At 39.3% G+C, this 20,824-nt stretch overlaps 1 protein-coding gene across 8 annotated transcripts in view; it reads left to right on the top strand.

Moving 5' to 3' along the window:
• RAPGEF6 (Rap guanine nucleotide exchange factor 6) overlaps positions 1-20,824 on the top strand; it is a 139,235-nt gene that overhangs the window by 78,133 nt on the left and 40,278 nt on the right. For 5 of the 8 annotated variants that reach the window (XM_081185477.1, XM_081185473.1, XM_081185475.1 and 2 more), the window contains 11 exons: positions 4,250-4,430; positions 6,038-6,174; positions 6,950-7,108; positions 7,550-7,702; positions 8,062-8,226; positions 10,300-10,407; positions 11,005-11,208; positions 11,736-11,844; positions 13,606-13,849; positions 17,314-17,471; positions 18,932-18,946. In XM_081185477.1, coding sequence (XP_081041603.1) covers positions 4,250-4,430; positions 6,038-6,174; positions 6,950-7,108; positions 7,550-7,702; positions 8,062-8,226; positions 10,300-10,407; positions 11,005-11,208; positions 11,736-11,844; positions 13,606-13,849; positions 17,314-17,471; positions 18,932-18,946 — 1,633 coding nt within the window. The remainder of the gene's footprint in view (positions 1-4,249; positions 4,431-6,037; positions 6,175-6,949; positions 7,109-7,549; positions 7,703-8,061; positions 8,227-10,299; positions 10,408-11,004; positions 11,209-11,735; positions 11,845-13,605; positions 13,850-17,313; positions 17,472-18,931; positions 18,947-20,824) is intronic. The other 3 variants (XM_081185474.1, XM_081185476.1, XM_081185480.1) reach the window with 1 other exon arrangement.

The raw sequence follows: 20,824 nt of genomic DNA, 5'->3' as shown, positions 1-20,824 counted from the left end.
GGATATGTCCTGGAATATTTCCAGCCCCATGTTTCAGGCCCCATTCATGTAGTGGTGGATAGAAAATGACCAGAGTTTCCAACCAGAGTTTTCACAAGGCCAGCTGATGAGCAACAAATTGCCTTCCATTTGTGTTTCCCCTGAGGCCTTTTGGATGTGCTGTATTATTATTATTTTTATATAATAAAGTAGTTGTCAAAGTTAAGAGGCCTGATTAAGGCTGAAGTCCTATGCATACTTATCTAGCAGCAAGTCTACTATAATTGGTTAGATTTAAACAAGCATAGAACTAGGTGGTAAGGCAATATCCAGCAGATCACGATTCTTTCATAAATTACAGAGTAATTTCTCTATTAGTCTGAACACAATCCAGCCAAGGTTTAAGGAAAAGTGGTGGGCAGGAAAAGCAATAGATGTGGGAAAGATATGTTATTCCTCCTTGCTACTTCTTGCTCCTAATTACTTCTTCCTGTTTGGTTCTTGTTACGCACATGTGCATTTAACATTTAGCTCCACCCTTCTTCCAAATTAATATTGTGGAGTAAGTCACACAACTTCTTTGATATATGCTGGATTCTATAAAAAGCAACTTAATTATTTCACTTCTGTTTAGTCTGTATCTAAATACATCTTGGAGGTTATATTCATCATTGATCCACTATAGGTTAATAATTAATGTTCCCTAAAGTACATTAAGTGACAGTGGATGACCTTGGCATAATTGATATGCTTTAATTGTTTTGTTGTCATCTACTACTTCTACTGTAGATTTTTCTTAAGCAGTACACAATGATAGACTGAGTTTTAAAAAGTAATGTTAAATGAGGCTTATTCCATCCAAAGGTACATAAAATCAATTAACAGAGTGTTTCAGAATATCAAGAAGTCGATCTGTAGTCTAAAGATTGTGTGCTAACATTCCAAAGTCTACATATGCAGGATGAATATATTCACATCGATTATTATAACTTTTATCTGATATCCTTGATAATGTATGTATTGAAGCTGACACTTTATGTAATCTCTGTGTGGTTGGGGGATCAGCTGTTAAAGTAGTGGTTCTGTCACCTTACATGAGCTGCTGTTAAGGCTGACTGTGAAAGAAGTCCGTGAATGTAACCTCATATCTCTCATTTGAATAGATCCAGGACCTCAGTTTTAAAGTCCAAGGTGTAACATCTCTTGGGTCTATGATTTACTTACAGATGTGAAAAAACTGACCTATGCGCTGCTTACTTGAACTGAATGTGGCACAGAGTGAATGTTTTTACATACAGAATAAATTATGTGTAGGGTTGAGATCTTTTACAAATGTTAATTTGACAGCATAATCCTTGCAGCAAACATTTTAAATAAATATTTATCAGTACTGTTTCAGAAAACGTTCTTACTTTCTTAGCTCATAATCAATGTGTCTTCCTTCTATTTCATATTTACAACAGCAGAACTGGAATGTTTTTATTGCTTTCTATCTGCTGTATAGGTTGATAATCATGTAACTGAATCTCTTTCTGTTGTCATGTAGTAAGCACATTTGTTTCCATATTTATTTGCCCTCTTTAAATTGCTTAGGGCATTTGCCCTATAACCATATGTTAACAAAATTGATCTGCAACTGGATTTCATCATAGCTAATGGGACAAATACAGTATTTGTTCTGTCCATGCTGATCACTGCAGCTACTGCTTTGTGTGAATTTGAGACTCTGATCCTTTGATCATTTTTTCTGCATCAAAATTATCTATCATGAAATTACTAGATGAAAATATGTAAGTTTCGTGGAACACTGAAAGAGGATGTGGTGTAAATAGGTGTAAATAGATTTCTTTGTGTATCTTCTCCCACAGATATTAAAATAAATATTGTACTTGGGACTCCAAGTGATCTCTCAGTTGCCTCCATCTTCTTTGGTTCAATACTACTGATGCTCTAAGACTGGATCCCTGAATATCCATTTATATTTTCTGAATGTTTCTTCTTTCCCTGAAGAAGAGACTATTCCTTTAATATATAGATCAGGGATGGGGAATTAGATCCAGCTGTACAGTTGAATCCAGAAGTAGCCAATCTGCTGTAGACCATCAGATTACTTAAACTTTAAACTATATCTGTAGAGAAATTTGAAGTTCAGTGTGCTTAGTCAGCAGCTTTTGAAAGTGGTCAGATACACATGAGAGCAAACAGGAGCTCCCAAGGGTATTTTGTTCTATCACTCCTGAAAGTGGTGTGGCAGGGTAATATTCCTTTGCAGTTGTGGCTTGAATTCAGCACAGTTTGAAATTATGTCTTTACTTGTCTTGTTCCTGATGTCATATGATGGACTGGTGGGCATGGCTTGGAATAAGCAGCCAAGTGGGCCAAATGGGGGAGCCTAATGGGGCCAAATTGGAGAAGACCTCTTTGTTCAAGAGGTTAATAAACTACCTAAGTAATTAAAATAAATTCTGTGGGTCTTATTCATTGTGGGTCTGCTAGAAGCCAGTATAAGAAATTATCACTAGCATAACACAACTTCCTCCCTCTCTTCCCCCTACCCAGTGTTTCCCTGCACCATCCCCAAATCTGCTTTGGAGAGTCAGGACATCATGCAGAGGAGAGGGGGTGATGGTTTCCTTGGGCAAGCAGAAATATTTGTGCTGACAGAGCTATCTCTGCAGATATATTGAATGCAGCTTTAACTAATTAGGCCCATGGGCCAGAAGTTCGCTACAACTGATCTAGATGTACAGAAATCATGAGTTGAGTTCCTTCTCTCAGAAATGTTGACTGTCCTTCACGAAGGCCATGCTTGGCAGTGAACTAAACCCTTTCCCCCACGCAACCCACATGGTTTGTTCATCTAGACCTTGAGTAGCTCCCCACACCCTCAGCGGATGAGCATGCTGAAAATTGGCCAACCTCCTGGGGGCTGCATATTGGTGATGGCTGTGGTCAAAGTGGCAAACACATGTTTTGCTGTGTAAACATACATACATACTCTCCAGAACACACATACAGACCCTCACACGCACTATACATTCTGACAGATGCAGAAACAGACACAGAGAAACACCAAAAATGCAAGTTCATATTCAGCAGTGCTCTCTCACTGTGTGTGTGTCTCCATGGAGTTGGAAAAAGCCCTCTTTTTACCCTACCAATCCACTCTTCTTCTTCTGGTGTGGTGCCATCAGAAGGAGGTCCTTTTCTTGAGGCTTTTTGCAAGACCATCTTGCAATAGTTCCAGAGGGAAAATAGAGGCTTTTCCAAAGTAAGAAGAGATGCCAAGTTTTGAAGAGGGGCTAGTGGGCTGACAGAGACCTTGTTCAGATGATCTTTAATGTTACCTGAATTTACCTTTCAACTTTTGGTTGCTTTTACTATTTCTGATTTAGTGTTCCATAAGTTAAATTGTACTTTTATTACAATATTATTTTAAAAATACAAGCTATAAACGGTGATTCTGCTTGACAAAACCATTTGTCAAAGGAAATGCTGCTGCATCGTACAAAGTGCTAGATTGTACAAATGCTAAATCTTTCTATTTTTAAACTGCCACTTGACCTTACTTGCCAGGAGTTATCTATATATGTTAGCCATATAGGAATCAAATGAGCTGCTGCTTTGATGGACTGTTGAGAGTCTCTTGAAGGGCTGAGTTTTATGTTCCCCACATATTCAAAGAAACTCTGAACCTTTTAGAGAACAAGCTGGATCTGCTGAGGTTAGTTGACCTTGCCTAGCTTGAGTTTAAATCTACCGGCATCATATGACATGGCCTAGTTGCAGATAATAAATGCTTAAATCATTCTGTTTAAATGTACAATCACTCTTTTAGCCATCGTAACAATTTTTCCCTTTAGGATATAATATTATTGTTTATGTTAAATTGGTTATAGGGTAGAACTTGTCAGTTTTGTTCTGACTTACTTTCTGCTGCAGACAGCACCAGCTTTATGGTCCTGAAAATCTGTTAATTTCTGTGTTTGTTATTGATGGAATTTGGATTTCACAAATACCTATGCAAGTGGAATATTCTAGTCCTGCTCTACTGATTATCACCAATCCCATTCCCCCCCAAAATCACAAGGGTCCATTAGTGATGAGTATAACTTGTTTGCCCACAGGGCAGCTGGAGGCTATCCACAGAGCTCTTCCAGGCTGTTCATTTGGCTGGTAGTTGATATTACCAGAACAAAGTGGATTTGTGTCAAAATTTATGTGCTTAATTTTCAGCCACTTAAAGAACTTGCATTGATTTTATGTACAGGCTACCGAAAGTGAGATGGGAGATGTAGATCTAACTGGTCTCCCAGAAGCACCAGTTGATTCTGAAGACGATGAAGAAGAAGATGAAGACATTGACAGAACTTCAGATCCACTGCTGGGGAGAGATGTTGTACGGGAATGCCTTGAAAAGGAACCTGCTGACAAAACAGATGATGACATTGGTGAGACGTAAAAAGAAAGAAAGTACTTCTACATAGTTTCAACAGATTATCCCTAATAATCTAGTAATTTGAAAGTTAATGACAAACTGATATAGTAGCGTATTTTACAGACACATGCCAATCCTTATGTAGCCAAAGTGGCACCATTGACATATATGAGAGAGATAGTAGCAGGCTTGGGAGAACCCTAAGGTTTGCAGAGGTACATTTCAAAACAAAACAAAAGAATGACCCCCTCCCACAAAAGAGCCCCAGCCGTTTTGGTTGACATTTGGAGAGGGAGAGAATGGAACTGAGAATCCTTGAAGAGAGCGTGTCTGTCTGGCTAAAACTCTGAACTGAAGCAATTCACAATGCAACATTTTGTTGCAGGTCTCACTTACCGTATTTTTCGCCTCATAGGACGCACCAGCCCATAGGACGCACCGAGGTTTTTTTGGGGGGAAATAAAGAAAAAAAAATTATTTCCCCCCCAGGTGCGGGGCTGGGGCGGGGGGAAGCCCGAGCTTCCCCCGAACCCAACCCCAGAACAGGCTGCTATCCGCAAGCCGTGGGAGAGCTGCGCGAATTTGCGCAGCTCTCCCACAGCTAGTGGAGTGCTGCGCGAAGCCCGAAGCTTGGGGCGTGCTGAGCTCAGCGCACCCCAAGCTTCTGGGTGCAGGCAAGCTCTCCGCTAGCCGTCGGAGAGCTGTGTGACTTCACGCGGCTCTCCCATGGCTAGCGGAGCGCTGTGCGAAGCCCGAAGCTTGGGGCGTGCTGAGCTCAGCGCACCCCAAGCTTCTGGGTGCAGGCAAGCTCTCCGCTAGCCGTCGGAGAGCTGCGTCTCCCACGGCTAGCGGATAGCTTCCTGAAGCCTGGAGAGTGAGAGGGGTCGGTGCACACCGATCCCCTTCGCTCTCCAGGCTTCAGCGAAAACCTGCATTCACCCCATAGGACGCACGCACATTTCCCCTTCATTTTTGGAGGGGGGAAAGTGCGTCCTATAGGAAGAAAAATACGGTATCTATTTACACACATTCCCTTTGTCTTTATCTATAGCTAACCTCATATATTGCATAAAATATATAGATTGTGTGTGAATGTATAGGCAGGGGAAGCAACCACCCACTAAATGTTATCAATTCCTAAGCATATAGGACCCAAGCATCTTGCTGCACTTCCAAGTGTGCAGATTGGGCCATTCTAACACTGGACTGGTATTTCTTACTTTCCTCCTTGTGTACTATTAACATGGGGTTGGATCCAAATAACTATGAGTAATAGAACAATAGTTGCTGGCATAGTTTTGCAAAGTCTTTCACAAGAGTTTGCATAATGCTAAAATAGCTCTATAGCAGTTCTCATGCTTCTGCTTTCATAATAAGTTTCACTTTTTCTCATTCAAAAGTCCCATTTTTGAGTAGAAGATGCCTTTGCATGCTCAAGGTCCTCTTTGATTCCAACTCATTGTAACCACTCTTATTAACTAACATAAATTGATGAGTGACACAAATACAGATTGAAATCCATTTTTGATATATTAAATACTACCAACCTGCATAGTAGTGAAACCTAAGTAAATGTTGACTTGCTTTGTTTCTCACATATATTTATTTTTGTTCTTATAGAACAATTACTGGAATTCATGCACCAGCTTCCAGCATTTGCAAACATGACTATGTCTGTAAGGAGAGAACTCTGCTCAGTGATGATATTTGAAGTTGTAGAACAAGCAGGAGCCATCATTCTTAATGATGGGCAAGAAGTAAGTACTGAATAATGCATGCCGTGATCATGTTGCTATGTGATCATCAAACACCTATAATATATATATTTTTACCATGCAGATAAGGGTGAAATGTTTTCAGTTTTACAGCATATGTAGCAGTGCATAACTCCCCAGTGTCAGTGCATATTATCAAAAGCTCCAAAAACATTTCACAGGGGTTTTTTATGACCTACTGCTTGCTTATTTCAAATGTCAAACCATGTTTCTATCCCTTAGATATAGGCCTGGTTTGTACATCATGGTAACACAAACTATGGCTTAGTGAAACTTTGCAAACGTGGGCTCCCAGAGAGGTGATTGCAGCTGTTTTGTTCCTCCCTGGACTTTTTTATTCCTGGATCACAATGATTTGGATCTGGGCTCATGGTTAAGTTTTCTTCTCACTGGCCATGAGTTTGTAACTAAGATGTGCCACGCGAACCAAGCCATAGTTTCTCAAATGCACCTGATGAATGTTTTGAACTCAAGCAACAATACCACATCCTGAATCTTGCATTAGAATGACAATCCTAATTAAGGATTTCTGTCCGAATATCTCATTCATCTCTGTGTTTCTTCCTGATCTGGTCATGGAAGATGGGTACCGGTTGTTAACATTACTACTAAATTAATCATTTTTATTGTTACCCCAATGGTTATATTGCTGTTGCAGAGGCATACTAAGCATCCAGTGAGCCTTCTGTTTAGCTTATTGTTGATACAGTTGGATGCTTAAGATAATTGAAATGCTTTTATTGGGTTTTCTTTCTAGCTTGATTCTTGGTATGTTATTTTAAATGGCACTGTGGAAATCAGCCATCGAGATGGGAAAACGGAAAGTCTCTGTATGGGAAATAGTTTTGGAATTACTCCCTCTCTGGAAAAGCAATATATGAATGGTGTAGTTCGGACCAAAGTGGATGACTGCCAGGTAAGATAACTTCATAGTAAAACATTCTTCCATTTTCTCATTAAAAATTCTATTTAATTAATCATCCCAGAAATAAAATAGTGCAATTTTGGCTAATGGTAACCACTTACAGCTTTCTTGCTCACAGCATAGGTTATTCAGCAAACAAGAACTACTGCTTTCCTTACTTATATATCAAAGTCTGCCGAAACGGGCTCAGGACAATTTTACTTTTTGAATTCAAGTTCTCATCTAGACTTCTTATCTATATGTATCAGTTGTAGTAATCACTGAAGGTATTACAAAAATAAATAAATTATGAGGTTGAACAAGATGGAAACAGATTGATTTCTAATTACATTTTGCCATAATTATGTTATATGTGTCTAGGCTTGACTGATGCATTAAAAAAAAACACAACTGTTTGCTTGTGTATTTATACCCCTCTGTTATTTTGGATAGTTTGTATGTATAGCCCAGCAGGATTATTGGAGAATTCTGAACCATGTTGAAAAAAATACACACAAGGTTGAAGAAGAAGGAGAAATTGTTATGGTGAAAGAGCACAGAGAGCTGGACCGTAGTGGAACCAGGAAAGGACACATTGTCATTAAGGTGATCAAAACATAATCTTACAAAGAAGTTGTTTTATTATATAGCATTTTTCAGTTTCATAACAAAGTGATCTAGTTTCTCATCTTCATCGAAGTTCTCTTGTTATGCAGTCAAATGGCTATATATTGTGGAAATAATATGCCTCTGGGCAATTAGACATCACTCAACAATATAGTCTTTACAGACATAGATCCAAGTTGTAATGCTGTATTGGTATGCAGGAAGTATTATGAAAATAAAAGTGTGTCTAGGATGAAAGTTAGGAATTGGATTTATGAATATGGCTGGGTGGTGATATTACAAAATGGTATGTTGTTTTTGTGGAATTATTTTATTAACTGTCACCTCTTGTTTTTAAGGCAACACCTGAACGCCTGATTACACATTTAATAGAAGAACATTCTATTGTGGATCCAACATACATTGAAGACTTTCTCTTAACATACAGAACATTTTTGGCAAGCCCCCTGGAAGTTGGGGATAAACTGTTGGAATGGTTTCAAGTAGACAGTCTCAGGGACAAGGTTAGTTTCTAGATGAGAGATAACCAAACCCTGACTGGTAATTTTCTTGTACTGGAAGATAGGTCGGTGGCCTATCCAGGCCAGCACCAAGTTCTCACAGTGGCCAACTGGATGCTTGTGTGAAGCCCACACAACTGGCATTCAGATGCAGAGCATAGCTCTTATGGCTAGTATCCATTGATAGTCTCCTCCTCCTTGAATTTGTCCAGTCCTCTTTAAAGCCCCCAAGTTGGTGGTTATTACTGCCTCACCCCCGTGGGGGTGAGTTCCATATTTTAATTATGTTCAATACCCTGAATCTTTCAACATTCAGGTTCAGGTGTTATGGTGGAGGGAGAAAAGCTTCTCTATCCACTTTCTTCATGCTGTGCATGATTTTATAAACATCTATTGTATTACCTCTTGCTTGCCTTTTTTTCTATTTTAAGAAGTCCCAAATGCTGTAACCATAAGGGAGCTGCCCCATCTCCTTGATCATTTTGGTTAACTATTTCTGAACTTTCCGCCCTAACTGTACAATATCCTTTTTGAGGTGAGGCAGCCAGAACTGTACCTAATATTCCAAATGTGGTCTCAACAAAGATTTGTGTAATGGCATTGTGACATTGACAGTTTTATTTTTGGTTCCATTCCTAAGGATCCATGTCATAGAATTTGCCGTCTTCACAGCTGCCTCACAGTGGGTCACTCTTCTTTATGAAGTCTTATCTGAACTTCTTGGTGTGGTGACTTGCAGTACTGTGAAACACAGAGGACTTAGAAATCATCTGAAAAATAATGTATTCACTATATAAAAATTGTAGTAATAATAAAGCATGTAAAGGTAAAGGTACACCTGCCCGTACGGGCCAGTCTTGCCAGACTCTAGGGTTGTGCGCCCATCTCACTCAAGAGGCCGGGGGCCAGCGCTGTCCGAAGACACTTCCGGGTCACGTGGCCAGCGTGACATCGCTGCTCTGGTGAACCAGAGCCGCACACGGAAACGCCGTTTACCTTCCCGCTTGTAAGCGGTCCCTATTTATCTACTTGCACCCGGGGGTGCTTTCAAACTGCTAGGTTGGCAGGCGCTGGGACCGAACGACGGGAGCGCACCCCGCCGCAGGGATTCGAACCGCCGACCTTTCGATCGGCAAGCCCTAGGCGCTGAGGCTTTTACCCACAGCGCCACCTGCGTCCCCCATAATAAAGCATGTACAATGTTTTAAATTCGGAGAATGCTGAGAACAGGCAATATTCCTAAATATTTTTGGGCTTGCAGTTGGTAGAAGTTTCTATTGCCTAATAAAAGTCTCTGCCATCATATACCAGAGCTGGGGGATGGGGAAAACATGTGAGAAATAAACTCATTTATGATTCAGATATTTATGCTGTATTTTGAACTTTTATTCTTGCTTCATATTTATACCTAGGTATTTCAATTCACACCCATGAACCAGTCACTGTTTTAATTTTCAGCTAGGAGATATCCCAAGTAAAATGATTATCGCTAAACAAAATTATAGTCATAATTAGTATGACCTCAGAAGTTGTGTATCATTATACGTTTACACATATAAAGGCATTGCCCTCAGAACAGGAAGTAACATTTTATGCGGTTAGAGAACTTGGATAGATCTCTTTGAAAAACATTTTTGTTTTAAACTGACAAGGTATCTGACAGACTGCCAGTTGTGCAGTAATTTTATAGCCCAATTGGCTACTTTGTCAAAAAAATGAAGATGGAAATTCTAGCTTTATTAGTGTAAGTTTCATAGAAGCAGCCATTGCAAATGACAAATATTTTGCAAGGGCAGCAACTTTGAAATACTGATTCATAAGAAAACCATGGAAGAGAGATAGTACTCCAGGTGTTGAGTTGTAGGCCTGTTCTCTATAGTAACAAAGATAGTCATTTTATTTTATTTTTTAAATGTATAAAAGCATAGACAAATTGGCTCATAGTGTGGAAAGGTATATAGTTGGTACAAAAGCTACTTGACTAGTTGCTAGTGCCAAAACTATATTAAGAATAGCAACCTAATTTCCTCTTACAAATAAAACTTGTATTAACTTCACATATGTACTTGTTCTTAGGTTACCCGAGTTGTACTATTGTGGGTGAACAACCATTTCAATGATTTTGAGGGAGATCCAGCCATGACACGTTTTTTGGAAGAATTTGAAAAAAACTTGGAAAATGCGGTAGGAACCTAAATAAATTGAGTTTTGTACTGCATCATGCATTTTTAAGAGCAGCTCTTACTACAGCAAAAACATTTGTAGAAGGTTTTTTTTTTAAAAAAATATTTATTAGATTTTTATGGATACAGCAAGAAAAAAAAAAGAGTAAACACAAATACCGAATTACACACAGGAATAACAATAAACACCAAATTTTCTTAACAAACAATAAAACATAAATTGGTCTTAACACTAAAGACCCGACCTCCCATCTATTCCTTATTTCAATTTCCTATTACTTATTGCGAATACACACTTTTATCATAATTTAACTTTTTCTTAATATATCTTAATTCTTATATCTGCCTTGCAACTATTACTGAAGTTCCTCGAATGCTGCAACCATTTGTAGAAGGTTTTAATTGAGCACTGCAAATTTCTTTCAAAGGGCCTTTTATTATAGAGATAATACAGATAATGCTGTTTCATGGCACTGTTATGGCAAATAATGGGTTGATGTGAATAGGTGGTGAGGTAGTTCTGTGTAATTTTACCATTACATGATTTGGTGTCACCTAATTCTAGATGGGAGATATTCATGTGTTTTACAATTTACAGAAAATGAAGGGGCACCTCAGATTACTAAACATTGCCTGTGCAGCCAAGGCAAAATGGAGACAAATCACATTGCAGAAGCCTTCTAGAGACTCCCCACTTTTCTTCAGCCTCCTTGGAGGAAGTGAAAAATGTTTTGGTATTTTTGTGGAGACAGTAGAACCAGGAAGCAAAGCAGCAGAAGCTGGGCTTAAACGCGGTGATCAGGTAAAGTAAAACCCGGTGTTTCATTTACAGTCATATATCTGCTTTGGTTAAGTGAAGTATATTCAACCAAAGAAATTGACTTCAGATATTTGTTGTGTTGGGCTGGTTTAGAGATCTCGGCTAAAACCACACTTTTCATACCACATCCCTCTCATGTTCCTTGGTTTGTTTAATGATGGTTTGACCTGTTTTCTAAATTAATAGTTTTGCCTCCATAACGTGATGAGAAATTTATATTGTGAAAAAACAAATTATTCTCAGGATTAGTTATGGTAGTCAAATGGAAATGTAACATTTGAAAGTGAAAGACAAACATATGTAAACAGTCTAAGCAGGGGAGCAATTCTTTCTGCCATGTTGTTTTGTAAAAATGCTGCTTTTGTAACTTCTGAGGCATTAAATAAGGTTGTTTCAAAACATATTTTTAGAACTGAGCTGAATTTCAAAAAAAGTGGATTAAGATTCCATGTTGGTAATACTCCATCTTTCTTTATAACAAAATTCTCTTTTCCTGCATTATTTTAAAGGTAATGGAAGTAAATGGGCAAAACTTTGAGAATATTACATTTGCAAAAGCCACTGAAATCTTGAGAAACAATACTCATCTTTCCATCACTGTAAAAACAAATATTTTTGGTGAGTACCGTTGTATAAGCCATATAAATGATATCGCTTAGAGACATTGGCCAAAGAACTACTTTGAAAGTTTTAGTGAGTTCATGAGGTTTTTGAAAGTTATTTCCTTTAAAATCTAAGAACTGCATGCATACACACCCATTACATTCCCAAGCTGCTTTTGAAGCCCCCACCCACCCAGTTTTAAATTTCTTTTATACACCAAAGGGATGGTGGAGGAAGGTGCTGGTTAAGAAATACAGTAAGCCTGCCACTTACATGCATTTAACTTGAGTGCATCCAGCTTTAGGCGTGTGGCAAAAAAAGAAGGAAAGGAAAGGAAAGGAAAGGAAAGGAAAGGAAAGGAAAGGAAAGAAAAGAAAAGAAAAGAAAAGAAAAGGGCAGGGCTCTGCAAAAAACAGCTTTAGCAGCTTGAGCTGTCCAAGAAGCAAAAACGTGAACGATCAATACTTAATTGCTTGTTGCATTTGCAGCAGGGGAAAAAACATTTGAACTATAAATTATATGGTAAATGTAGTCTTATCTCTGCAACTTCAGATGCACAATAGAGTCTTAGATAAGTTAAGCCACATCTTTCATATTACTGTAGTCTGCTCTTACTCTGGTTTTCACACTAAAATAATTTTTAGGAGATAATGGCTGGGATCCAAGGGATCTCTTGCATCACATTCTCGCACACTCTTTGAAACATCATCCCTGAAGGTTGAGGATATTTTAGAGCCACATTCTGTGAGGTGCAAGAGACTGCAAATCAGAATGGAAAGTTCAGCCTTTGCTTTTTTCCCAAACCTCTTTGGATCCTGGCCAGTATTTGATTACTAGTTATAAGTAATATATTTGAAGAAAGATATTGGATTAGGGCTGTATTGAAAAGTCTTTTAGGATAAAATGTTGTTGTCATGTATGAGAATTCATTGTGAAAACTATGTTGAAGCAACCAAAACCAGCAACAAACCTTGCTACTTAAGTCGGGGGAATAGACAAGGAAGGGTGAAGAGCAGAGGAACTAAGGTCAGATTCTGTCTAAATATGATAGGCTGCCTTAGTGGTCAACAGAATTACAAACCAGGTTTACCTGGGGATATTTGCTCTTCTTCAGATTGGCCTAGATTTTAGCATGGCACCATATGCAGACTGGCTCCCAGGTGGTTCAGCTTAGAGATGGATATTCATTGATTTGTTACACATCTTACATACCTCAAACTGACATTCACCCATCTACGTCTAAAAGCTTTTAGACATATATTGTGTATGGAGAAATATAATGATATCAGGAATGCATTTATAAAAATTATAAAACTTGTTAATAATTTTATACTTGTTAGAATAACCATACTACTTATGTAAACATATGATGTATTGTACCGCAGTTTCAAGCACATTTTTCTTTTCTTTTGACTTTTCTCCACTTCATTTTTCTACTAAAATAATATTTCTCTATTGAAAATTTATGTTTCCAATAAAACAACTTTTTTTTAAAAAAACACCTGACTTTGACCCATACCAAAGCTTCTATAGAGTTTTGAATCCTAATATTCTCTTTCATTTTTGTGCATCTTATGCTGTGCTCTCTCAAGGTAATATATATGCATTAGGATTTCGGCCATTTGCTGCAGATTTGGATCCTTAAAAGCAAAATTATGATAAAATGGAACACATTTTTAAATGTTCCTTTTTAGGATTTAGCACAATCCTAATAATAATAAACAATAAAAATACTGGGTGAATGAATGTGTAACATTTTGACTTTCTTTTCTACAGTGTTCAAAGAGCTGCTTAGCAGGATAGGGCAGGAGAAGAATGGAGTTCCTCATATTCCAAAAATTGCAGAAAAGAAAAATAATCGCTATTCCATCCCAGATATTCCTGGAGATGTGGAACAGATGTTTCCACGCGAGAAAGGAAACAAGAAAATAAAAGCAAACACTGTGTCTGGTGGAAGAAACAGAATAAAGAAAATTTTAGACAAGACGCGATTCAGCATCTTACCTCCGAAATTGTTCAGGTATGATAAAATGCTTTCTCATAAACTAGGATTTTTCTACAACCCTTTCTATAACTAGACAAGAAAAGACTATATTTCCTTCTTTCAGTTTCCTTCCTTTAAAGCTGCAGGCTGTGACAATCCCTCTCTTTTCCTTGCGGTGCACTAGGGAAGGCAAGTGGTATATGCCTTGATCTATGCTGCCTAATCCAAAGCTCCACAACTAAAAGTCTTTTCTGTTCATTTCAGCACCAAAGGCACTTCGACACAAGGGCTGTTTCCTTCTCTGTGCCCTATTCCTAGAAATAAGTCATTGCTTATTTCTCTCTTGTTGTTTAATCTCCCTTTATTTGCATAGTCTTTTTTTTTTTTTTGCTAACTATAAATTGTATAAATTTGCTATTCATCTTGATAATCACTGCTCAACAGTAGTCACCAGCCATTTAGCAGTCATGATCCCCCACCCTCACTACATTCTTTTCCTCCTTAGAAACAAACTTACCGTATTTTTCGCCCTATAGGACGCACCGTCCCATAAGGCGCACCTAGTTTTTTTGGGGGGAAATAAAGGGAGGAAAATTATTTCCCCCCCAGGCACGGGGCTGGGGCGGGGGAAGCCCAAGCTTCCCCCGACCCCAGCCCCCAGAACAGGCAACTCTCCACAAGTTGCTGGAGCCCAGGGCCGGGCTCCCGCGCCTTGCGGAGAGCTGCTCGAAATCTGAGCACGCTGAGCTCAGCGCGCCCAGCCTTTGGCATGCAGGCAACTCTCCGCAAGCCATGGGAACCCGGCGCGGGCTCCCACGGCTTGTGGATAGCTTCCTGAAGCCTGGAGAGGGAGAGGGGTCGGTGCGCACTGACCCCTCTCGCTCTCCAGGCTTCAGCGAAAGCCTGCACTCGCCCCATAGGACACACACACATTTCCCCTTCATTTTTGGAGGGGAAAAAGTGTGTCCTATGGGGCAAAAAATACGGTATGTCCATTATTTGGCCTCTTTGGCTGTGCCTCCAAGGGGTGTGTGCACAGCAAATCAAACCTAGTGTTTCTTCATCTAAAGTGACCAACAGCTTAGTCAGCTAACCTGTCCTCTAGCACGCCCAGGAATAGTTGGAGTTTAGTTTGCTAGACATGTTGAAATCCCACTAACAATAATATTAAGAAGATTGCTGATTTGTGAACTAGATTGTGCATCCCTTCATCATTCCCCCTTTTGTCTTTCTTGTCTAGGACAATTCCCAACCATCTAATTTTATTACTTGCATTATTCCTTGTTATTTTTTGTTAGTATCTGGAACATTTTGTAAACCAATTTAAATAAGCATTCTGTGTTTCAAAAGAAGTAGTCTACTACTAGAGAGTCAGATAGAGCTTCTAGAGAAAGTTACAGACAGTGCTAAGACCTACAGTTTTTCTCACAGCAGTCATTCTCTATAGCTTTTTGCACATCAGTCTGTGAATAGTTACTCTCTGTGGCTTGGTGTTTCTTGACCTCAGTTATTTTCCATTGCTCTATTAATGGATTGTGACTGACAGAATAATAATAATAATAAACAGGCAGAAATAGGATGAAAGACTCACTTGTCCCTACTGGAAACATACTTTTATTACCTGGTAGCACATCCCATGTATTGACCTTGGTTTTGGCACCTTTTTGTACCAAAAAAAGTAAGTCTAAAACCTCAGTTGTATTATTGTGAAGTTTAATTATGAGATAGTTTTTTTCTCTTGTGTCTGTGTAGTCACACGTATGGGAATATGCATATACTTCCCCTTATGCAGAGCAATATTGACTTTTGTTATGGTCTTTCAGTTTTTATTTATTTAATTAATTTAGTCAATATATGTCACATTCTTCCTCCCAAAGGAGCCCAGGTCACCAAACACGTTACTTACAATATCATTAAAAACATCTTAGCTGAAACTGGACCTTTCAGAATATGATTACTGAGACTAACCTGTGCTGAACACAACTTATCTTTTACTTTTGTACTCACTGCTCTCATGTTGCTACTGTTACCGTGTTGTTATTATGATTCATTGTTTTTTAATTAAAAAATTCCTAAAGATAAAACTTAAAAACTTGAAAATAATAATGAGGGGGACAGATGCACCTCATCAGAGAGGGCATTCTGCAGATGGGTGGAAACCACTGCAGAGGACTTGTCATGGGTCACTGCCAACTGGGCAGTCCCCAATGGGCACCAACAAAGTCTCACCTGCTGATGGTATAGTCTGAGGTGGGTGATATAGGAGAAGATGCTCTTTTAGGAACCTGGTTTCTAATCCACTTAGGGTTTTGTATGCTAATACTTATACATTGAATTAGGCCCAGTAGCTCACTGGCAGCCAGCAGCTTCAGGACTCAAGACCTATGGTCCCATCAGGCTGCCCCACTTACCAGCTTAGCAATTTCATTCTGTACTAGTTGCAGCCTCTAAACCATCTTCAAGGATAGCCCCATATATATCACATTATATGCACAGAAGGCAGATCATGGACAACTCTATCAATCCCAGGATGGTCATAGCTGATAAATCAGCCTAAACTCAGCATAAGCAATCCTAACCAAAGAAACAACTTGAGACTCTAGTGAGATCTCTAACGAGTCCAGGAGTATTCCCAGGTTATGAACCTGTTTTGAGAGTGCAGTCCCTCTCAGAACAGGCCTTGCATCTTTTTTAAAGACACAGGAACCACTCACTCACAGCACATCCATCTTATCAGGATTCAGCCTCAGGTTATTGTTCCCCATTCAGTCCATCACTAAGGAAGACTAAAGTAAGCCAGTCTCTCAGCAGAGCTGGTGGAATAGGTGCCATATTGCAAAATTCTGATATTCACTCTGAAGTCTATTGATTCTCCAGAGCCTTGTGAAGGCAGTGAAGAACTTACGAGAGAATCTGTCCTCTGCCAGTGAATTTCCTTATTATGGAAATGAGCCAAACAGAACACAGTGGGCCAAAAGGCACCCTCCCCTTTTACAAGGAGTTCCTTGTGAGATGAGAGGACTTCAGATATTATTCTCTTCCTGAAAAAGCAAAACAGGAGGCCAGTAAAGGACAGACCAAGGCCCTGAAGCTCATCAGTCTGCATAGGAGAAACACAAACCAACAGTATAGCCATCTTCTTGACCTTCATGAGGTAATATGCATCAGATAATCAGATGCTGCAGAGAAAGAGAAGTGTTAGCAGGCTACAAGTGCTGTAACTGCTTCCAAGATACAGAACCTTCTGCATTAGCAGCCCTGCACTCTTAAATCTATGGATGTGCAGTGCATACTCTGAAAGGAGGTTTCGGTAAGCAGTTCAGTTTTACCTTGAGCCTTAGAGACACAGCAGCCTGTAAACAACAAGAAGAGCAGGTTATTATTTAAGATCTCATGCTTCCATTGTTAGTGAAAATTATACCTTGTTTTGCTTCATTTGTGTAGAATAACTATGCTTTTGTTTCATTTAAACACTGACACCTTCTAAAACTTCCTTGCAGTGATGGTAGTGTAAGCCAGTCACAGGACGACAGCATTGTGGGGACAAGGCAATGCAGACACAGTTTGGCAATTATGCCTATTCCTGGCACGCTCTCGTCCAGCAGTCCTGATCTCTTGCAGCCTACAACCAGCATGTTGGATTTTTCTAACCCTTCAGGTAAAAAGACCCTCGGTTGTTATTCACTACGTTTCCCACCATGTTTTTGTAAATCAGCATTGACAATCCAATACGTGGTTGGCTACTTATGGAGGCAAGTTAAATGCAGTTGCCAGAATTTGTGACTCTGATGCACACCTCAGGAACTGCTGGGTTAGTATTTTGGAGCCAGCCTTCTGAAAGCTGTGTTGTTGTTGCTGCTTCTTACCAGTATGGGTTGGGGTGGAACAGCAGTAAGGGCAGGGCAGCAGGGAGGGTTCTGTGGGTGCACAAAATCCAGCATTCCCATCTAAACACCTACGTAGCCCCAACCTCATCACTACCCTGCCCCTCCTCTACACTGTTCCTGTAAGCAGCAAAAGCAATGCCACTGTTGGGACGATGGCTCCACCACACAGCCCTGCTATGTCATCCTGACACATCTATACAATTTGGGTTTGCCAGATTATTCTAGATACGTGTCTAGCAGTGTTAAAAGAATAAATGAAAAGAACAAAGAAGAAAACAATAGGTTTCTATATTCACAGAGGCTTCCTCTGCTCATTAGTGCTTTACACAGTACAGATTTGTTTCTAATGGGGCAAGTTAATGCATTTATCATCATGCTTTCATAGCTACTACATTTTTAGCCATATACCGTTTGAAGTGTTTAAAGAAAATGGAAGACTACGCCCCCAAACCTTTTATGCTGCCAGCATGTATATCATCCCAGAGATACCTTTTCTGACACAAATGAGGTGCTATTGAGGAAGCCACCAAATTTACCTTTTGTAAAAGTCCATAAACTGGATTATAGGAGTGCTTCCCAAAAGTTTTGTCCTGCCTTCAACTACCAGGGGGAGATGTTGCCCAGCCTGATGACCTTGTAGTGCCAGTGGGAAACCGCTCTTCAGATAGGTACCAATAGTACTTTCTGTCAGTAGAGAAATATCAGCTGGATTCCACCTACCAAAGTTAATTAATTGGCAGTGTGCATATCCAGACGCTATTGACCCATGATCATTGCTGACCTAAACACCTCTTCGTTCCTTACTGTGTCAATCTCTTTACAAAACTTAGTGTGCGTCTTCTACTGTCACATCTTTTCACTGCAGTAATCTAAATCACACCTAGGCCTCTTAGAAACAAAACAAGAAAAGCTTTTCTTTGTTTTTATACCCAGATCACATTTTTAGCTTAATTATGCACTCTGACAACACATTGTGGCATAACTTTATGTTTATGTAACAGTTTATGTAGCAACTTCTGTTTACACTTGAAGAGATTTCTTTTCAATTATGTTAGCTGTGATTAGCTAATATTTCTCAGATGTAACAAGGAATCAGATTATTGGTATACAGTTTTTAATAAGAGGAAAATCAAAGTAACTTGTTTTCATATCCACACATATACAGTGTGTGACTAATGATGTCAGTGTAAAGTCTGGATCCTGACTTTCCCCCCTTCTTTTTATCCTGCAGCGGTTGGTTTTTACTGTAAGTATTCCAATCACTGGCAACCTGATGATTTTATAATGTGTTATTTTTTAAAAAAATGTATTTTTGAAATTCTACTTTAAATAGTAACATTTTTTAAACAGTCAAAGTGGTGAAGCCATTTTTCAGAAGTATAGCTGAACCTGTTTTGTTTCAGTGTCTATAATCCTTCAGTGTCTAATCTTTCAACATATGTGTGAGTCAGACTATGTAATAATTCTTTGATCGCTGTGCAAGTATTAGCTTGCAACATACTCTAAATTATTGCTCCTTTGAGGGTTAGAGATGGCTGACTTTTGTTCCTAAAGTTTCTCATAAATATAATGGCACTTTCCTATAAAATACCTACCTTGTCATGACAGTCACGTTTTGAGAAATGCATCTATGCAGGACAGAGATTAATTCAGTGGAGTACCAAAAGTACATGAAGTACGTGGCCTACATGGAGGTGCAAAAATTGTGCGGAGGAAGGGTGACTGTTGCAGATTTTTTGAAAATAGTTCTCCATGCCTGTCCATGCTATCTTTGCTGTTAGGATTGATAGAAATAACTCCATTACAGCCATTGTGACTTAGTGGTAAGATTGCCGGACTAGGACCGAGGAGACCCAAAATTACACCTTCTAAGGTATCTTTGGAATGAAGAAGGTGTAGCAGTTATACTCCTGTTCTTCAGCCTTGGTGTTTTGTTTTGTTGATTTGGAGGGGGGCAGTTGCAAAAGGTTACAGGACTTGCTATCTTATAGTAGGGTAGTTTTAGGGTGCTGAAAGTACAATTATAGCACAATCCTATACATGCTTTCTTGGATATAAATACTACTGAGTTCAAATCATTAGAATGATTCAGAAATACAGTGGTACCTCGCAAGACGAATGCCTCGCAAGACGAAAGAGTTTTCCGTTTTTTGAGTCGTTCCGCAAGACGAATTTCCCTATGGGCTTGCTTCGCAAGACGAAACGTCTTGCGAGTTCTTGCGAGTTTGTTTCCTTTTTCTTAAAGCCGCTAAGCCGTTAATAGCCGCTAAGCCGCTAATAGCCGCTAAGCCGCTAATAGCCGTGCTTCGCAAGACGAAAAAACCGCAAGACGAAGAGACTCGCGGAACGGATTAATTTCGTCTTGCGAGGCACCACTGTACTGCTTTTGTTGAACGCTTCAAACAGGAGAGAGAAAGAGGGTGAATTTATAGGGCTTGTGCTTTTATAGCAAATTTGAATGCCAGCTGTTCGGAACTAATTACTTGTGTAACTGTCTGATTCAGACATGCAGCCAAAACATGTGGTTGAGTCTTTCCCATACTGTACCATTTCAGATTGCAGGTGGAAGATAGCAGATTTCAATGTTGCCCTATGCCAACCTTTGCCAGCCTATTGTCCTCCAGATTTTGTGGACTACAACTCCTATCATCCTCAGTTGATAGGAGTTGTAGTCTAAAACAGTTGAAGGGTACCAGGTTGACGACAGCTTGTCCTATGTAATAATAATAATAATAATAATAATAATAATAATAATAATAATAATAATAATAATAATAAAAACTTTTTGCTCTTGGAAAGAGAAGAGAGTTGTCTTTGTCTTCTCTTGCTATGCTAGTTTTGTTTTTCCAAGAACAGGGATTCTACATATGTGGTTCTCTACCACCACCTGCACCACGAGCCATGTTTTATCTGCATGTCAAAATCAGATCTGTCTGACATTGAGTCACATCTGGCTCTGTTCTGAAAAGCCCATTTTATAAGTTTTTTAATTGACTTTGGTGATACAGGGCAACATGAAGAAAAGAAGCACGTGGTCATTTAAATTATATAGCACTCTGCACCCCATCAGCTGAATTTTCCAAACCAATTCAGCTTCACAAAGAGTAAATTGTCTATAAGAAAA

Source organism: Podarcis bocagei, assembly GCF_964188305.1.
Source record: "Podarcis bocagei genome assembly, chromosome: 2".
NCBI lineage: Eukaryota > Metazoa > Chordata > Lepidosauria > Squamata > Lacertidae > Podarcis > Podarcis bocagei.
Note: the sequence above shows the minus strand (reverse complement) of the source record. Positions and strands in the feature narration are given on the sequence as shown.